Source organism: Pomacea canaliculata, linkage group LG2, assembly GCF_003073045.1.
Source record: "Pomacea canaliculata isolate SZHN2017 linkage group LG2, ASM307304v1, whole genome shotgun sequence".
In the NCBI taxonomy this organism is placed as follows: domain Eukaryota; kingdom Metazoa; phylum Mollusca; class Gastropoda; order Architaenioglossa; family Ampullariidae; genus Pomacea; species Pomacea canaliculata.
In genome coordinates this window covers 23,006,289-23,022,114 of record NC_037591.1, presented here as the reverse complement: position 1 = coordinate 23,022,114, position 15,826 = coordinate 23,006,289, and the positions used below count along the sequence as shown (strand labels likewise).

Sequence of the window (15,826 nt, the reverse complement as noted above, 5' to 3'; positions counted from 1 at the left end):
TGACGACCAAGCGAGTTAAACGACATGCCACCCTGACCTTGCTATTCATTATGAGTTCATAGTTTAGAGAACAATGGGGATACTGTAAGTTCACTGGCAATGGCATAATTAAACTCTTTTTGTGGGATAAAAGGGAGATAATTTCTTAAGTGCGGAAAGCGCAGAAATACATTAAAAAATATTGTCATTGCTTTAATGGGCAAGAATGGTAGCCTTATTATTATTATTATTATTATTATTATTATTATATTATTATTATTATTATTATTATTATTATTATTGTTGTTGTTGTTGTTTTTTTGCATGGACGTTTGGCTAATGCAATAATGACCGCTCCTTTCTGCTTTTAATGTTACAACATATGATACGGCAACAACAGTGAAATCCACGACAACTGAGACTACGATTGTAGTGATGAAACTGCTGCGACATCTTTCATCATCACTACATATGCAATCGCTTGGAAATCACAAACACGAAGTCTCTTTCTGCACTTGATGCTCCACAAAATAATAATACAAAAGCTATAGTCTAAACCCGCCAACATCAACAAGTATAGCTAGTGTCATATCACCCTGATCGTCGCCCTAAACCCCAGCTCCACACGCATGCGCTTGCACATATATCACACACAAATACACAACCCATAATTACCAAAAGAGCTTCTAGATGGGCCTTCAATCTCGGGACTCGGAATTTGTTCTCTGTAGCCTGGACGTGAAGACTAGGGGAGGAGGAGGAGGACACATGAGGAGTGTAATCAACATGGCGGCCTTTACTGCGGAGCGAGGCACGAAAAATGCGATAACGGAGGACTGTGCATTACAGAAAGTTAATGAAGCTACAGGCATGATGGAGCAAGAAGTACCTGCAGGCTCTGGCCCAGCAGGACCAAAGTGGCCCACACGGTGTGACAGACACGTCACGTGGTTCATTCTGGCCCACAGCTTGGCGGACTCCCAACCCACTGTGGCCCACACGGTGTGACAGACAGGTCACGTGGTTCATTTTGGTCCACAGCATGGCGGACTCCCAACCCACTGTGGCCCACACATGTGTCATGGACATCCTTGTCTACACTCAGTGCAGTGATGACCCAGTAGATAACCCAGTTCTACACACTGCATTGTCAAGACTCAGATAAATGAGAGCTAAATCCTCACAAAAGCTCGTACCAGGACCCAGGCAGGCTATGCTGTGCAATAGTTCTACCCTCGAGACCTCGCAGGTCTGATTTGGGCAAAAGTTGTGGATTGGTGGCGGGACTGGAGGGGGGACGAGGGACGAACTGAATACTTTCAATCACTCTGAGTGCGGATAGAGAGAGCCTGAAAATCAATGTGAAGCTCACAGACTCCGGCGGCTGGGAGGGTTTGCACTGGGCGGGGATGGGTAGAGTATAGGACAAACTAAGCTGGTGATAATGGACTGAAGATTTGAGAGAATCCTTGCCCGCTGACTTCGCATGCTGCGCGCGGTTAAAGACGTTGACGGTCGTTGCGGTGCGGCAGGCTAGGGCAGGACTAGTGCAGCATAGCTTCACTGGGGTCGAAGTGCAGGGGAGGAAGACGGGGAAGCTACCCCCCTTTCCCACTGTGGAAGGTTGAAAAGGTCGATGACTTCTGTCCCAGTCGATTGCATGTTATCGTGTGATGAAGGGCTGGAGTGGCGAAAAGGATTCTGTGATCAAATGGTCGATACCTCCCTCGCCCTGGCTTATTAGTTCTCTTCTAAACAAACTACGGCTGGAATATCTTTTCTCTATATATATCTGCCTGTGGAAAAACAAAATTTTCAATCACATGCAACAAAGGAAACAACAGAAAATACTGTTGAAAGCAAATAAACTCCAGAAAAAGGACGAATTTCCTTTTGTCAAGAAGGAAAGAGAGAACTCCATATAGAAAGATATTGAAGCAGCAAGTTGGACTTGTTCTTTTATGTAAGGAAAATAATAAATGCTGACTATTGCTACAATATGGCGGCAACCCTCCGCTTCCAGCTTTCTCCTCCGCTCCCGTGTACAGAAGGATGGTGGAGGGCAGACGACAGTGAAGTCATAGCTGCTGATGGTGGCGACATGAATTATTGCGCAATGAAACGGGTCGTAAACTTCCAGCCATCGCTATGTTCTCCAAAGTTATTCTGGAAGGTTCTGGAAGGTTTTGTTTCGGAAGGTCTTGCAGGAGACGTCCAGAGTGGGCCCTCAACTCTTCCATTCCCACCCCACGACCCCCGACCCCCACCTAGAGAAAACGTCAGGGTGAGCTGCCTCCCCGGTCACGTGAATTTCTAAGTAGGAACGAGAAAGTTGCCAAGGAGGCTGGAAAACACGAAGAAGATGAAGCTGCTGTCAGAGATGATAAACAGCTGAGAGTTAAGGGCATCGCACACGAGTGTCAACAACAGCAGCAGCAGCATCGTAGCCTCATAATCAGGCGACATCATCACGTGTGCTGCTTGCTGCCGGCGGCCTTTCCTCGCACACAGACGTCCTTGTCTTGCACACCAGCGACAGTTGCCGCGTCTCCTCCATCGGTTATAGATGTGGTAGTCACCGGCAACAATCGTTGGGCCGATTACTGGAAAGGCCATGAAATTCTGTTGAGGACACTCTTTGCTTTGGGTGTCACCAAAACCATGGTAACCCCTTTCCTTCCCTATTTACAGGAGTATGCTGGAAAAAGATTGATAATACATTGGTAGTCTCGGTGTTTAATCCTAGCTTCTAGAACAGCTTTTGCATGATGACTGAAAATGAAGGTAAGGTGATTATAAACTGAAAAACTTCTGCCTATGCATCAAGAACATTTTTAGCCACGTCAACTGAGATAAGTAACGTTTACAAACTTAGTATCATCAAACATTTGAAAACTACTTGATTTCTATTTTTGTGGCTAAGGTAGCATAACAGTAATTATTTTGTTTACATTGTTATTGGTCCTAATGCTATGTACATCCATAAATGCTTTTAGTTCTCTGTGGCATTCTGTCTATATGATTGTATGCACATTGAATGGCGGCTGTTTTCATAAAAAGACTGAGACAACAAACAAGAAGTACTGAAGTCACCTCATCTCTTGTTACATGCTCCTGTCATAGATTTCCTTGATGTTGAATTTTTTTCTTGTCAATTGAGCGAGCGGCGCCATGTTTATCACCACAGAATTTGCAAGTCAGTCCTCCACTCAGAAATTCTGGTCATCTTGTCTAAGTGGTGTCTTGCTTGTTTGCTTACAATACAATACAAAGGAGTACTTTTTTTAAGGTGCTAGCAAAAATAAGCTCTAATAAGACATCAGCTTGCAGTTGCTGCATCTCCTTAATATTTTATATAATCTCTTTCAGTATCGGTGCAGGGTAAAAAAACAAATCAACATTGAAACTACAGCTCGACAGAAGTTCCCAAATGCTTTTGGGTTCTGATGGCAAGAACGCTGAATCCTGTTACTCAAGAGTATCTGCAAATCTGCGAGAAGCTGTCTAGCATCCTGGTCACGTGGTACCCTTTAAGTGGAACAAGAAAATCGCCCACTTGCCTAGAATTAAGCGCATCACTCAAGCCAGAGAACACTTAGAAGGACTTTGTGTAAAGGCTTTTATGGCCGAGCTGTGTAGGGTGGACGGCTTTAAGTGGCGAGAGCGAGCAAAGCGTTAACAGCTGCCCAGCGGAAGTGTGAATGACGTCAGTGGCAGATGAACCGTCTCGACGGTTACATCAGACGGCTAGACGGGGGAGACAACTCCGAGGGCTGGCTGCAGCTGTTTAGACGAGAGAAACGGTCTCTCCCCCTCCCACCTGAGGCATGGTCAGACAACGGTCAGGGGGTGTGTGGTCCTCCTCTGGTTTGCTGGCTGCTTGATTGTTTGCTGCTGCTGCTGCTGCTGCTGCTGATGATGATGATGATGATGATGATGATGATGATGATGATGATGATGATGATGATGGGGACGAAGACACCAAAGTTTACGCCAACAGCTTCAGTCTCATGACTTTGACTCTCGTGTGCGATGGCCATAGGCAAAAGTTACTGAAAGAAAATACCTTGTAAAACTTAGGAGGGAGGGGAGGTCCTCCTTACTCGAGTTTACTGCTGTTGCTGCTCACGCAGGCGTTCAGTACCAGTGACATTCCACTGTGAACGGTCCTTTGCCAGGGTTGATGGGTGTGAGTTATCTCTCTGCGATCATTCACAAAACTAGGATATGAGTCCAGCATTACTAAGGGATCGACTGTGCCAGACCCTGGTTTGTCTACATTTATATCGTACACGTGACGAGGCCACTCCTCTGATATAGTACTCACACTTAGTTTACAACAGATAGAATCAGGACGACTCTCCAGAGATTTATCTTGTCATAACATTTAATAGGAATGTCAGACATTTTTTTATTTCCAAATATCAGATCATCCTTATACATTTCTGTCTTATCGACCACTCCTAGGGTCAGGACAGATAACTGTCTACGTGCCGACACGACATTTGTTTCAGCAGAACAAGCCTAGGAACCTCCCCCCAGGGACGCCAGTGAGTAGGACTTTGCCACCCCATCCTCCCATGCCCCATCCATAGTATGGCAGTCAGAAATACCCGTATACACGTCTCCACCGACTTCTGAAAGCCACCAACCCACCCATGGAGCCCTGGTCCCAGTACACCCGGAGCTTGTGTGGAAGAGATTGTTTGTATACTGGTATCTGCTGACATCGGGAGCAACCTAAGCAACCTCAGTAGGTACAACAGTTCCACAAAGCATTCGTGGTCTGCCATGGGTCACCACATCCTGGTGACACACGAATGTCAACAATGTGTCATCGTACTAAGCCGTTATCAAGAGTTCTTTATCACCGAGTCACAACGTCCCTTCCTTGCATTGTTTCATTGGATTTCTTTGTTTCTTCTTAAAATGTCGAATTTTTCTGTTCTAATATTTTTAAAACATGCAGATCCCTTGATAGTCTGAAATCACGGATGGTTCAGATCACTATTCTTATATTTCCTATATATATATAAATAAGAAAAAGATTGTAGTCTTTAATTTTAAAAAATCATAAAAATATATACACGTATAAGAAAAAGATAGTAATCTTTAATAAATAAAATATCATAAAAATAAAATATAAAAAATATAAATAAATCTTTCATAATAAAAATAAAAACAGTTAGTGACTTGCTAATTCCTCCCCTTCCCCATCCCAAACCCACACAACCCTTCCCTCTCTCCTCCTTATTTAATTATGATTCACAAGCACTTAGCCCAGACAACGGATATTTATCACTCACGAGCTTCTCCACCGACATCGCCCTAGTACCCCGGTTTTCAAACTTTTCCAGACGAGTACCACCTTCGAAAATATGAATTGTCCAAACAGCCAACTCCCAACCCTAACCCCAACTACCATATATATATATACTAATATTCTTGGCGCTCACTTAATGGCTTTATATCCTGACACCAGGACATTCCTGCCTCAGGGCTGTGAATATGGCCACATGCTCCACCCGCAGCAATGACAGCTTACATACCCGTAATATACATATACCCGCATCTGTTATTTTGCCGCATGTTGCTCGCGAACCACCCGTCATACCTTCATACAGTTTGAAAACCGAGGCCCCAGCCACAAACCGTTAGTGATAACATGACAGTTTCAGAAAAAGCTGGGCAAACACTCGGTAGGTGAGTTGACATCAAAGGCCACACCCGTCTCTGATCCCCGGTGATGTTTTGTTAAACTGACTTTTTAAAAGTCAGGGTGGCTGAAAAACCTCGATAGGGCTGTGTCCAAACATAAAATATTTTTGGAAATATCGGCCCGAAATAGTTTTTAAACGACTATATATTAACCTAGCACTGCTTTCAAAATAGTCCCAGTAACAGAAGTAATTGGATATCCATTCATTTTCCTTCTTTCTTTCTGAAAGAAAGATCAATCAAACAATACCATTAAAAATATTTACTAAAAGAGAAAATTATCAGTAAAAGCCATAACTATCACCAACGGTGATTGAAGTTACTGAATACAGTACCTTCATTAAAAACCAAAAATTTAAATAAAAATCCAAAAACGAAGTATCCAGTAAGAACACTTAAGTTTCGCTTAATCTCAAATTCAAACGAGAAGAATTTTTTTTAAAAAGTTTGTAAGCAGGTTTCATCTTTGTTGTGAGGATTCTAACAGTTCGAAATTGAATGTAGAAATCTCACCTGGCTACATTTCTGAGGTCAGGTGCATAAACCCAGAAGTAGCCATGAATTTAATAATACGATGCTTACCTTCGAGCCATACTTTGGTTGCGAGTCTGACATCTTGCTGCCAATGACCAATGACAGTCGTCTTCCCTGTTGATATAACCAATCAAAATATAGTCCACCCGTTGGTACCCAGTTCACGACAACAGTACAGTGATACCTCGGTTCTCGAACATAATTCGTTCCGGGAGGACGGTCGAGAACCAAATTGTTCGAGAACCGAAGCAATGAAACCCATAGGAAATAATGGAAACTGGATTAATTCGTTCCAGGCCCCAGAAAATGCCTATTTACTGGCCTAATTTGTATATAATATGTAGAAAAACATGAGTCTCAACAAGAAATAAGAAATAAAAGTGTATTTATTAAAACAAAATAAATAAATAAATAAAATGTACTGTACAGTACAGTAAATTGTGTTTCATTTACTGTACCTGTACCAAACTTTATGGCAGGAGGGAATGAATGTGGAGGGAGGAGGGAAGGGGGATGGTTATTGTTTTGAAGGGGAGTCCTCTTCAATAAAAACAGAGGGTAACTGCTCTTCGGGTGTTTCTGTTCTCTGTATCTTTTGCTGAGGAGAATCAGAATCTTGCTCTGCAGTTGCTTGTCTGATTTCTTTACGGAAGAATTTGTCAATTGTTTGCTGTTTTTTTCTCCTTTGCAAAATTTTGCGGAAAGTGGACATAACATTGTCATTAAAAATGTTAACTGCTCTATTTGCTACCACTTTATCAGGGTGATGTTGTTCAACAAAATTTGCGATTTCTGCCCCTTTTGCACACATTTCATGACTCTCTCCACAAAAACGTGACTCTCTCTCTCTCTGCACTCACACTGATGACGCAAGCAACGCGCGCTGGGCCCAATGAACGCCATTCGGCTCAACTCGGCTCATCTCGGACCTTCGGATGTTCGAGTTCCAAATATTTGTTCGGATTCCAAGACAAAATTTTCTCGAATTTCCTGGTCGAATACCGATTTGGTCGAAAGTCAAGGCGTTCGAGAACCGAGGTATCACTGTATTATGAAGGTTTTTGTATAAGTACATCGATTTGGGAAGTCACAAGAAAGAACTAAGACGATAACAGAGAAAGAGCAAGATATCTCTTTAAAGAAAAGAGGTTCAGGTGAATGTCTTCGTAAAACAGACGAGTGGAGGAGAAAGTGCAACTAATTTAATGACAACTCCTTGTTGCTATTGAAATCGTGGAAGAGAAGAATCAAGTATGTGTTCATTTTTATTCTTGGTGGTTTTTCTGGATCTTCTGACATCTGCCTGCGGGCATGGTCGTCTGATGGAACCACCGTCCAGATCCTCGATGTGGAGAGAGGGGTTCAACACTCCCAGAAACGACGACGACAATGCCTTGTCCTGTGGTGGCTTTTGGGTAAGCTTGGTCGTGTTGGTGTATTTCCCGTGTGCTAAAAGTCTCTTGAACTTTCTTAACGCTTTGTAGTACAGTGAAAGAAAACTCTGACTTTTAAATTTGTGTGATATTTTCATTGCCATGTGAATAGTTACCGTAGCCATGTGTGACTTAAGACTATGAAAGACACCAACAAATCTTTCATCCACTGAACTTTTTCCACTTCAGAACCAACATGGCATTCACGGAGGCAAGTGTGGAATCTGTGGCGATCCCTACCAGGGTCCGCGCGAAAACGAGGCTGGTGGCAAGTACGCCACGGGGGTAATCAGCAGGGTCTACAAACAGGGACAGACAATCGATGTCATCGTCGAGGTTACTGCCAACCATCTTGGCTGGTTCGAGTTTAAGATTTGCCCGCAAAATAACCCCAAAATGTAAGTTTAAAAAGTCGTTCTAAAGAGCAGCATGCTCCTCGCGAATATCATGTCTGCCATCTAGTGAAGAGTGAAAATAAAAATTCGGCTTGATTGACACTCATCTTTTGGCAATGTTCAACTTGCATCATCTATATAGATTTTCGAAATTTCATTCTGTCTTTGTGATCTTTCCGTTCTCACTTAATATTTGAAGAACCCAGGCCTGACGAGAGGGGGGACAGGGGGGTCTGGTGTACCCGGGCCCGCGGCTGTCAAGGGGGCCCGGCCTTGGTCAGTAGATTTTTTGTTTCTTCTTCTCCTTTTCTTTTTCTTTTAAAGAAAGGTCTAAGGACAGAACACCCAAGCATTACACATGCAGAAGTTGAGTTTGAGTGTAGATATTGAGATTCGAATTGTAAACATACATTATATACTGGGAAAATAATTTACGATTACAAGTACAAGGGGTCCGGAGAGGTCTGTCCCGGGGCCCGAGCTGGCTCTCGGCGGCCCTGGAAGAACCACCTACGTTTCCCCATAATTTTTGTTGAGAAGAAAGAACCAGCATTGCGCCAGAGAGGACCACCGCCATGAGGAAGGCGGCAGGATGCGGTCGCACGGTTCGCCGTGACTGAGAGAATCCAATGACATTCCAAATTCCTCCTGGCAATCCGACATGAAGTGCAGGGGAGAAAGGAGTAAGGGGATAAAACAGTGGGAAGAGGGTTTCCTACGTTATTTGCTTACAGGAAGCAACTTCCAATGATTCAGGACATTGGTTCCCACTGTATTTATTTATTGCTGGTTTCCAATGAATACAAAGCCAAAGTCTAAAGTCGAGGATGATAAAGTCTGGCTTTAAGACAAACTACAGCATGCACTGTTGCCATTGGAAAGCTTTATCTCTCCATTTCGCAGCGTAACCCATTATAACAATCACACACCCAGCGAGGCATTTCCTTTTTAACTAAACTTTTCTGGCGTCTACAGTTATTTTGTCTGAGATTAAAATAAGAAATAAGTCATTTACATTCCCCAAAGACATTTATCCTTTCTGTCGAAGAAGTGGGGAGATAGGAAGAAGAAAGAAAAGAAAAAACTCGCAAGAGGGCGCCTAAAGTCTGCTTCAGGGAGCACATTTGATTCCTAGTCCCACTTTTATTTGCTCTGGATGAAAAAAAAAAAATGCGTTATGTGTCTCAAGGGAGGCTACTCAGGAGTGCCTCGATAAGCACGTGCTTCGTCTGTCGGACGGGTCGGCAACACGATATTACATCGGGTCTCAGTCAGGGTCCATCCCGGCCAGGGTTCAACTGCCTCAGGATATCACTTGCAGCCACTGCGTGTTGCAGTGGAAATGGCATCATCATCATCATCATGTAATTTGCATGTAAGTACATACCGCGATCCCTCCACATATTCATGTGATGACATCGCATGTCAATGACTACTGTGACATAAGGCAAGTGTTGGCCTTATTCCTAAAATGAACAATCCGTAAAAGGTTTAGTTCCGGTTAAGAGATTTAAATATACTTGGGCGGGAGCCGACATGAAGCTGTCTCTTGTGTGTTTTCTAACTGGACAGTTTAATGAGTGCCACCTCTAATACCCACAAACCAATAACACAACATGGTGTCAGAAGTGAGCAGCAAAGTGCTAGCTGTGTGATTTCTCCAGAAACTTTCAGGTGGGCACGTTTTTCTCATTTTGAAATATTGCGTCGTACGTTCGCAAAGTGACATTTCTCGCAAGATGGCGGAGACACATCAGAGACAACACTTCACTGCAAACGTTCCTGTTCCCTCAAAGCTGGATTTGTCTTCTAACATTGAAGTAAATTGGAAAAAATTTATTCGTCAGTGGCAGAACTATGAGGTAGCTACGCGCCTTGATAAAGAAGATTCAGCTTATCGTTGTGCAGTTCTATTAGCTTGCATTGGTGAGGACGCACAAGAAATCTATGAAGGATTATCCTTTGCAGAAGGGGAGAACGACAAAGATATCGAGACTGTCATCGACAAGTTCAGCGACTTTTGTTTGGGTAGCACACATGAAGTGTATGAGAGCTACAAGTTTCATAGCCGAAACCAAAACAAGGATGAGTCAGTTGATACTTACGTCACAGTTTTACGCAAGTTAGCAAAATCATGTGATTTCAAAGATGTTGACCGCATGATTCGTGACAGACTTGTGATCGGTGTTCAAGATGACACTATGCGTGAAAAATTGTTGCAGAAGAAAACACTCAAGCTTCCAGAAGCAATAGAAATTTGCAGAGCTCATGAGACGTCCAAGACTCAAGCACACTCGATGTTGGCAAGCAACAGCGAGAATACAGTTGAGAAAACCATCAACAAGATTCAGAAAGGTCAGCGAAAAGTTCGTTGCGGTACGAAGCCAGGTCTTCGGGGAAAACCAGAGACTAAGCCATGCTCTCGATGCGGAAAAGGTTCCCACAACAGAGATGGTTGTCCTGCAAAGAATGCTAAATGCAGAAAATGTTCCAAGATTGGTCACTACGCTGCAGTCTGTCGCTCTTCAGGTTCTCCTACGATTCACACAGTGGAAGAGGAAGAAGAAGACGAAGAAGCTTACATGGGTATGATTGTGGCAGTGTGACAACAGATCCTTGGAAAGTCAGTCTCCTGATGGAAGACACAGAGAATGTATTTAAGCTTGACACCGGAGCTGATGTTACCGTCGTACCTCAGACAGCAGTTCCAGCAGCCAAGCGACCATTGCAGAAAGTGCGCAAGAAACTGTATGGTCCAGGTCGTGTTGAGATAGCTGTGGAAGCATGTTCAAGGCAAAACTGACATACAAGAATGTCTCTACACTGCAAGATGTGTATGTCGTAAAAACACTTGAAGAACCATTGCTAGGTCGACCAGCCATTACAGCGTTGAAGTTGATTGAGAGAATCAACACAGTTATAGAAGACCACGAAAAACAGTACAAGGAAGAATTCCCAAAACTCTTCAGAGGACTAGGAAGTCTACAAGATCCTTATAAGATTCGTTTGAAAGAACAAGCTGTTCCATATGCAGTAGCAGCTCCAAGACGCTTACCTTTGCCCTTGAAACAGAAAGTCAAGCAGAATTGGATCAACTTGAAGAACAGGGAGTGATTCGCACAGTCACCAAGCCCAGTGATTGGTGCGCCCAATAGTAGTGGTGCCCAAGAGCGACGAGAGAGTCAGAATCTGCGTCGATCTGAGCAAACTAAATGAAGCAGTTCGCAGAGAGAACTACCCGTTACCGTCAACAGATGAACTGTTAGCCCAGCTGTCAGGAGCAAAAAATGTTCACAAAGCTTGATTGCAAAAAGGGTTTCCATCAACTTCCACTGGATGAAGGAAGTCAGGAGTTAACAACCTTCATCACACCTTTTGGAAGGTACTGTTATACACGCTTACCCTTCGGGATAAGTTCAGGGCCAGAAGTATTTCAACGACGAATGTCTCAACTTCTGGCGAACCATGAAAATGTCATTTGTGACATTGACGATCTGCTCATTTTCGGTAAGAACAAGCAAGAACATGATCGTTACTTGAAGAAAGTGATGTCGACGCTTCAAGAAGCGGGCATTACCCTGAACGATGAGAAGTGCCAGTTTGCCAAAGAGAAGATATCCTTTCTCGGGCACATCATCTCGAAAGATGGGATCGCCATCGACCCAGAGAAACTGTCTGCTGTGAAAAATTTTCCCAAGCCAGAGAACATTTCTGATCTCAGAAGATTGTTAGGAATGGTTAACCACGTTGCGAAGTTTGCAGGCCCTAACCTCGCAAACGACAGCAAACCGCTACGTGACCTGCTCAAGAAAAACATAGAGTGGTGTTGGGACACTGCTCAAGAAACATCGTTTGAGAAGATTAAGAAACAGCTGACTGAAGCTCCAGTGTTGGCACACTATGGTACTGACAAAACGACCGTCGTCTCAACAGATGCTTCATCTTTCGGTCTCGGTGCAGTATTACTTCAGAAACAGTCAGATGGTCACCTCAAGCCAGTTTTCTACGCATCAAGAAGTATGACGGAAACTGAGCGCAGTACGCACAAGTTGAGCGTGAAGCACTCGCAGTGACTTGGGCGTGTGAAAAGTTCTGTGACTACATCACAAGACTTCGTGATCTGACAATCGAAACTGACCACAAGCCATTATTGGCTCTACTGAAAACAAAGAACCTTGAAGATCTACCTCCGAGAATTCAGAAGATTCCGGATGCGCCTGATGAGGTTCAAGTACAACATTGTCTACACAAAAGGCAAGAATCTCGTGACTGCTGACACACTCTCACGAGCCCCAGTAAGAAACACTCAGAAAGATGAGAGAAGTGAAGAAGAAGAGATCTTCATCAAGCAAGTGATTCAGAGCTTGCCAGCCAGTGAAAAACGCATCGAAGAATCAAGAATGAGACTGCAAGAGATACTGTTTGTAAGACAGTGCTGTATTATCTCCACAATGGATGGCCACGTTCTAGTCCAGAACATGAAGAACTGAAAGCGTTTTGGACAGTACGTTCAGAAGTCACAGAACATGATGGACTTCTTCTCTACAGATCAAGACTGATCATCCCTGAAGTACTGAGAACAGACATTCTCCACAGACTTCACATGGACATCAAGGTCATCGTAAAATGTCGTGCCTTGGCCAGAGAGAGCGTTTGGTGGCCAAACTTTCTAAGCAGATAGATCCATGGTACAGAGGTGCACAATTTGCTCAAGGAGAGGCCAATTCCCCCTGAGCACTCATTCCCTCTGTCACACCAGCATTCCCTTGGCAGAAAGTTGGCATGGACATCTTTGAACTGAAAAAAGAACAGTACTTACTAGTGGTGGACTATTATTCACGTTATATTGAGTTGGCACACTTGAAGAATACTTCGGCGGAAACAGTCATCAAACCATGTTAAGAGCATATTTTCCCGCCATGGAATTCCACAAATCGTCATCTCAGACAACGGCCCGCAGTTTCCAGCAAGCAGTTCCAAAACGTTCGCTCAACAGTACGAGTTCACTCACACAACAAGCAGCCCGTACTATCCACAAGCGAATGGCGAAGCCGAACGCGCCGTTCAAACCGTGAAATCAATCCTGAAGAAGGCAGATGATCCTTATTTAGCGATTCTCACATATCGCGCTACGCCACTTCAGCAAGGTCTCAGTCCAGCAGAACTGTTGTTCGGGAGAAGATACGCACCATGGTCCCCCACAATACCATCTCAGTTTTCGCGAGAAAAAGGAAAAGAAAGGAAGGACTTTCATAAGAAAAGACGAGATGCAGAAGTTGAAATATAAACAGAACTTCGACAGAGCACACCGTGCCAGACCAGCCGCTGAGTTGGAACAGGTCAGCCAGTTTGGTGAAGCCAACCCAGACACCAGGGACAATCATCAAGTCTCTGCCCAACAGATCATATGAGGTAGAGACTCCCTACGGTCGCCAACGACGCAAACCGCCGTCTCTTGATTCCCAGAGATCCCAATCCCGAGAATCCCAGACCTATCCCAAAGACTCTGTCGTCCCTTATTCCAACAAATCCAAAGTCCGAAGAGGATCCCGACCCTTGTCTGGTCTACACTCAGACGATAGAGTTACTGTTGACAATCCAGAGCCATGTCCAGGAGCCGCAGCCAGGAAGGCGCCAGCGTCCAAAGTTCATCGCTCCTCCAGACCAGCCTGTCAAGACGACCAAGAGTGGTCGCATCATCAAGATCCCACAGAGACTTGACTTGTAAATGATTGACTCGAATCAAACGCACATAGACTTGAATAGGAAATTCAAGAATATTAAAATTAATGTTAATTAAGTTATATTGAAACAATGTCCATTTTAAAGAAAGGGAGATGTGACATAAGGCAAGTGTTGGCCTTATTCCTAAAATGAACAATCCGTAAAAGGTTTAGTTCCGGTTAAGAGATTTAAATATACTTGGGCGGGAGCCGACATGAAGCTGTCTCTTGTGTGTTTTCTAACTGGACAGTTTAATGAGTGCCACCTCTAATACCCACAAACCAATAACACAACAACTACCACTTCCGGTTAAAAGAAGCGTCATTCCACACATGTAGGTCATCACCATGTCATCGCTTCCGTGTCATTGATGACCGCTGTACTCGACCAGTTGAGAATTTCCGTTGATAATTCACTTTTCTTCCGCAGGTAACTCGTGGGGAGTGGACCCAGATGGAACCAAGGGCCTCGGCTACGGACCGCAAGAGGAGTTCTACGGCTGCGCCGACGTGGCCATCTCTTCCGCTTCCGGGTCAGAGGCCGCTGCCTCTCTTGCCTCGTCCACTGTTGTCTCGTCTGTTGTCGCGACCCTTGATCTCCAGCCTCGAGGTCAGTGCTTCGCCGTCAGTCCTACGTGGCGCGGACAGCCACAGATGGACACGTGGTGTGACTACAGCTGCACTGTGACGGGCTATTGTCCACAGGGCTTGTGCGCATGTCCGTAAATTTTCTGAGCTGACAGCATCCAAAGGCTAGGTCTTCTACACAGGGCTAACTCTAGAACATTCAGTTAAACCAGTTGTACTTCATAAACTATTGGCTGCGTGATTCGTCCTGGACACGACTGGAGTTTCCGCTGAATGAACGGGTGAACGAACGCTCGCACGTGTCTCGGTGCACGTCACCGCGTGTCCATTAATGGCAACCTGAACAATTCTCGGGATGTGATACAGCACATCACGTACTTCGCAGATTTTTGTGTCTCCAAATGTCACTAGGATGGAACTCAGCGCTTCACTCTGGCCATTCGTCAAGCTTTCATCTCGGAGAAATGTCAAACGCGGATTGAACTTTGATGCGCTTAGGAGACGATTTCGAAATATCTAATAATTTCCAAATTAGTTTTGACAACTTATTTTATGTTTTGATAAAAAAAAATGTTTTTCGAATTTAATAACTTACAATTATTAAAATTTATTTTGCTACATAGTTTCAAATAAAGAATGGACTAAAAATGCCAAATGTAAAAAGTTCAGATTTTTTATTGCTTCCTCTCTTCTTCATGTAATTTTTGAAACAACAACAACAACAACAACAACAACAACACAACAACAACAATAATAATAACGAGTGCCGTTCCCTCACAGTCCTTTGCAAAAAAATAACACAAACTAAAATAATACAAACGGCACAACAAGATTCTGCAACCAAGCACATGCCATTAGTCAAAATCATAACAGAGCTCATGTGTGTTCATCAGCTGCTTAAATGCTGGCAATAATGATGCATATCTCGGCAAAGTGAAGGAACTTTCCGACAACTGGGGCAACAAAGACAAACATGCGCCGACCAAAAACAGACGCTCAATTAAACCTAGGAACAACCTGACAACATCTAGCCCGACAGGTTATGTTGTACTTTTTTAATTAGCCATAATAAATTCTTTATTGTTAATGGGAAGCTAAACCTTTTATCGATACATACAAAATATTAATATTAGAAAAATAGAGTTATTTCCTTTTTCTGTTAAAATGTGAATAGTTGTTGCATGAACAGTGTCGTTGAAATGTTTTCAGTGCGCAGTAGTTTTACTGTACAACGGAAAGGTCATTGATTTACAAACAGCATGAACTATGACCTTTGTGTCCAAGTCTCCTGCGGGAAGAACCCAGCATTTCAATCAACCTTTAACTCACTTTCTGATCTTGGAGAACTTGCATGAAATACTCTACGACCATCACACTTCCATCTCCATTGTCCAAGCTACATTGTAGACACAACGATTTTATGACAGGCACTAAAAAAAAAAAGACCTTACCAACA

At 43.7% G+C, this 15,826-nt stretch overlaps 1 protein-coding gene across 1 annotated transcript; it reads left to right on the top strand.

Annotated features, from left to right (window-relative positions):
* Nucleotides 1–7,484: 7,484 nt before the first annotated feature.
* Nucleotides 7,485–14,540, top strand: LOC112555284. The gene is made up of 4 exons (XM_025223623.1): nt 7,485–7,646; nt 7,854–8,062; nt 9,249–9,408; nt 14,209–14,540. The coding sequence occupies exons 1-4, from the start codon at nt 7,485–7,487 to the stop codon at nt 14,506–14,508; spliced, it is 831 nt and encodes a 276-aa protein (XP_025079408.1). The 3' UTR covers nt 14,509–14,540.
* Nucleotides 14,541–15,826: the final 1,286 nt, after the last annotated feature.

Coding starts and splice junctions, on each gene's coding strand:
- LOC112555284 (XM_025223623.1), top strand. CDS start 7,485: ATGTGTTCATTTTTATTCTTGGTGGTTTTTCTGGATCTTCTGACATCT. Junction 8,063..9,248: donor CCGCAAAATAACCCCAAAAT/GTAAGTTTAAAA, acceptor ATGTGTCTCAAG/GGAGGCTACTCAGGAGTGCC. Junction 9,409..14,208: donor TGTTGCAGTGGAAATGGCAT/CATCATCATCAT, acceptor CACTTTTCTTCC/GCAGGTAACTCGTGGGGAGT.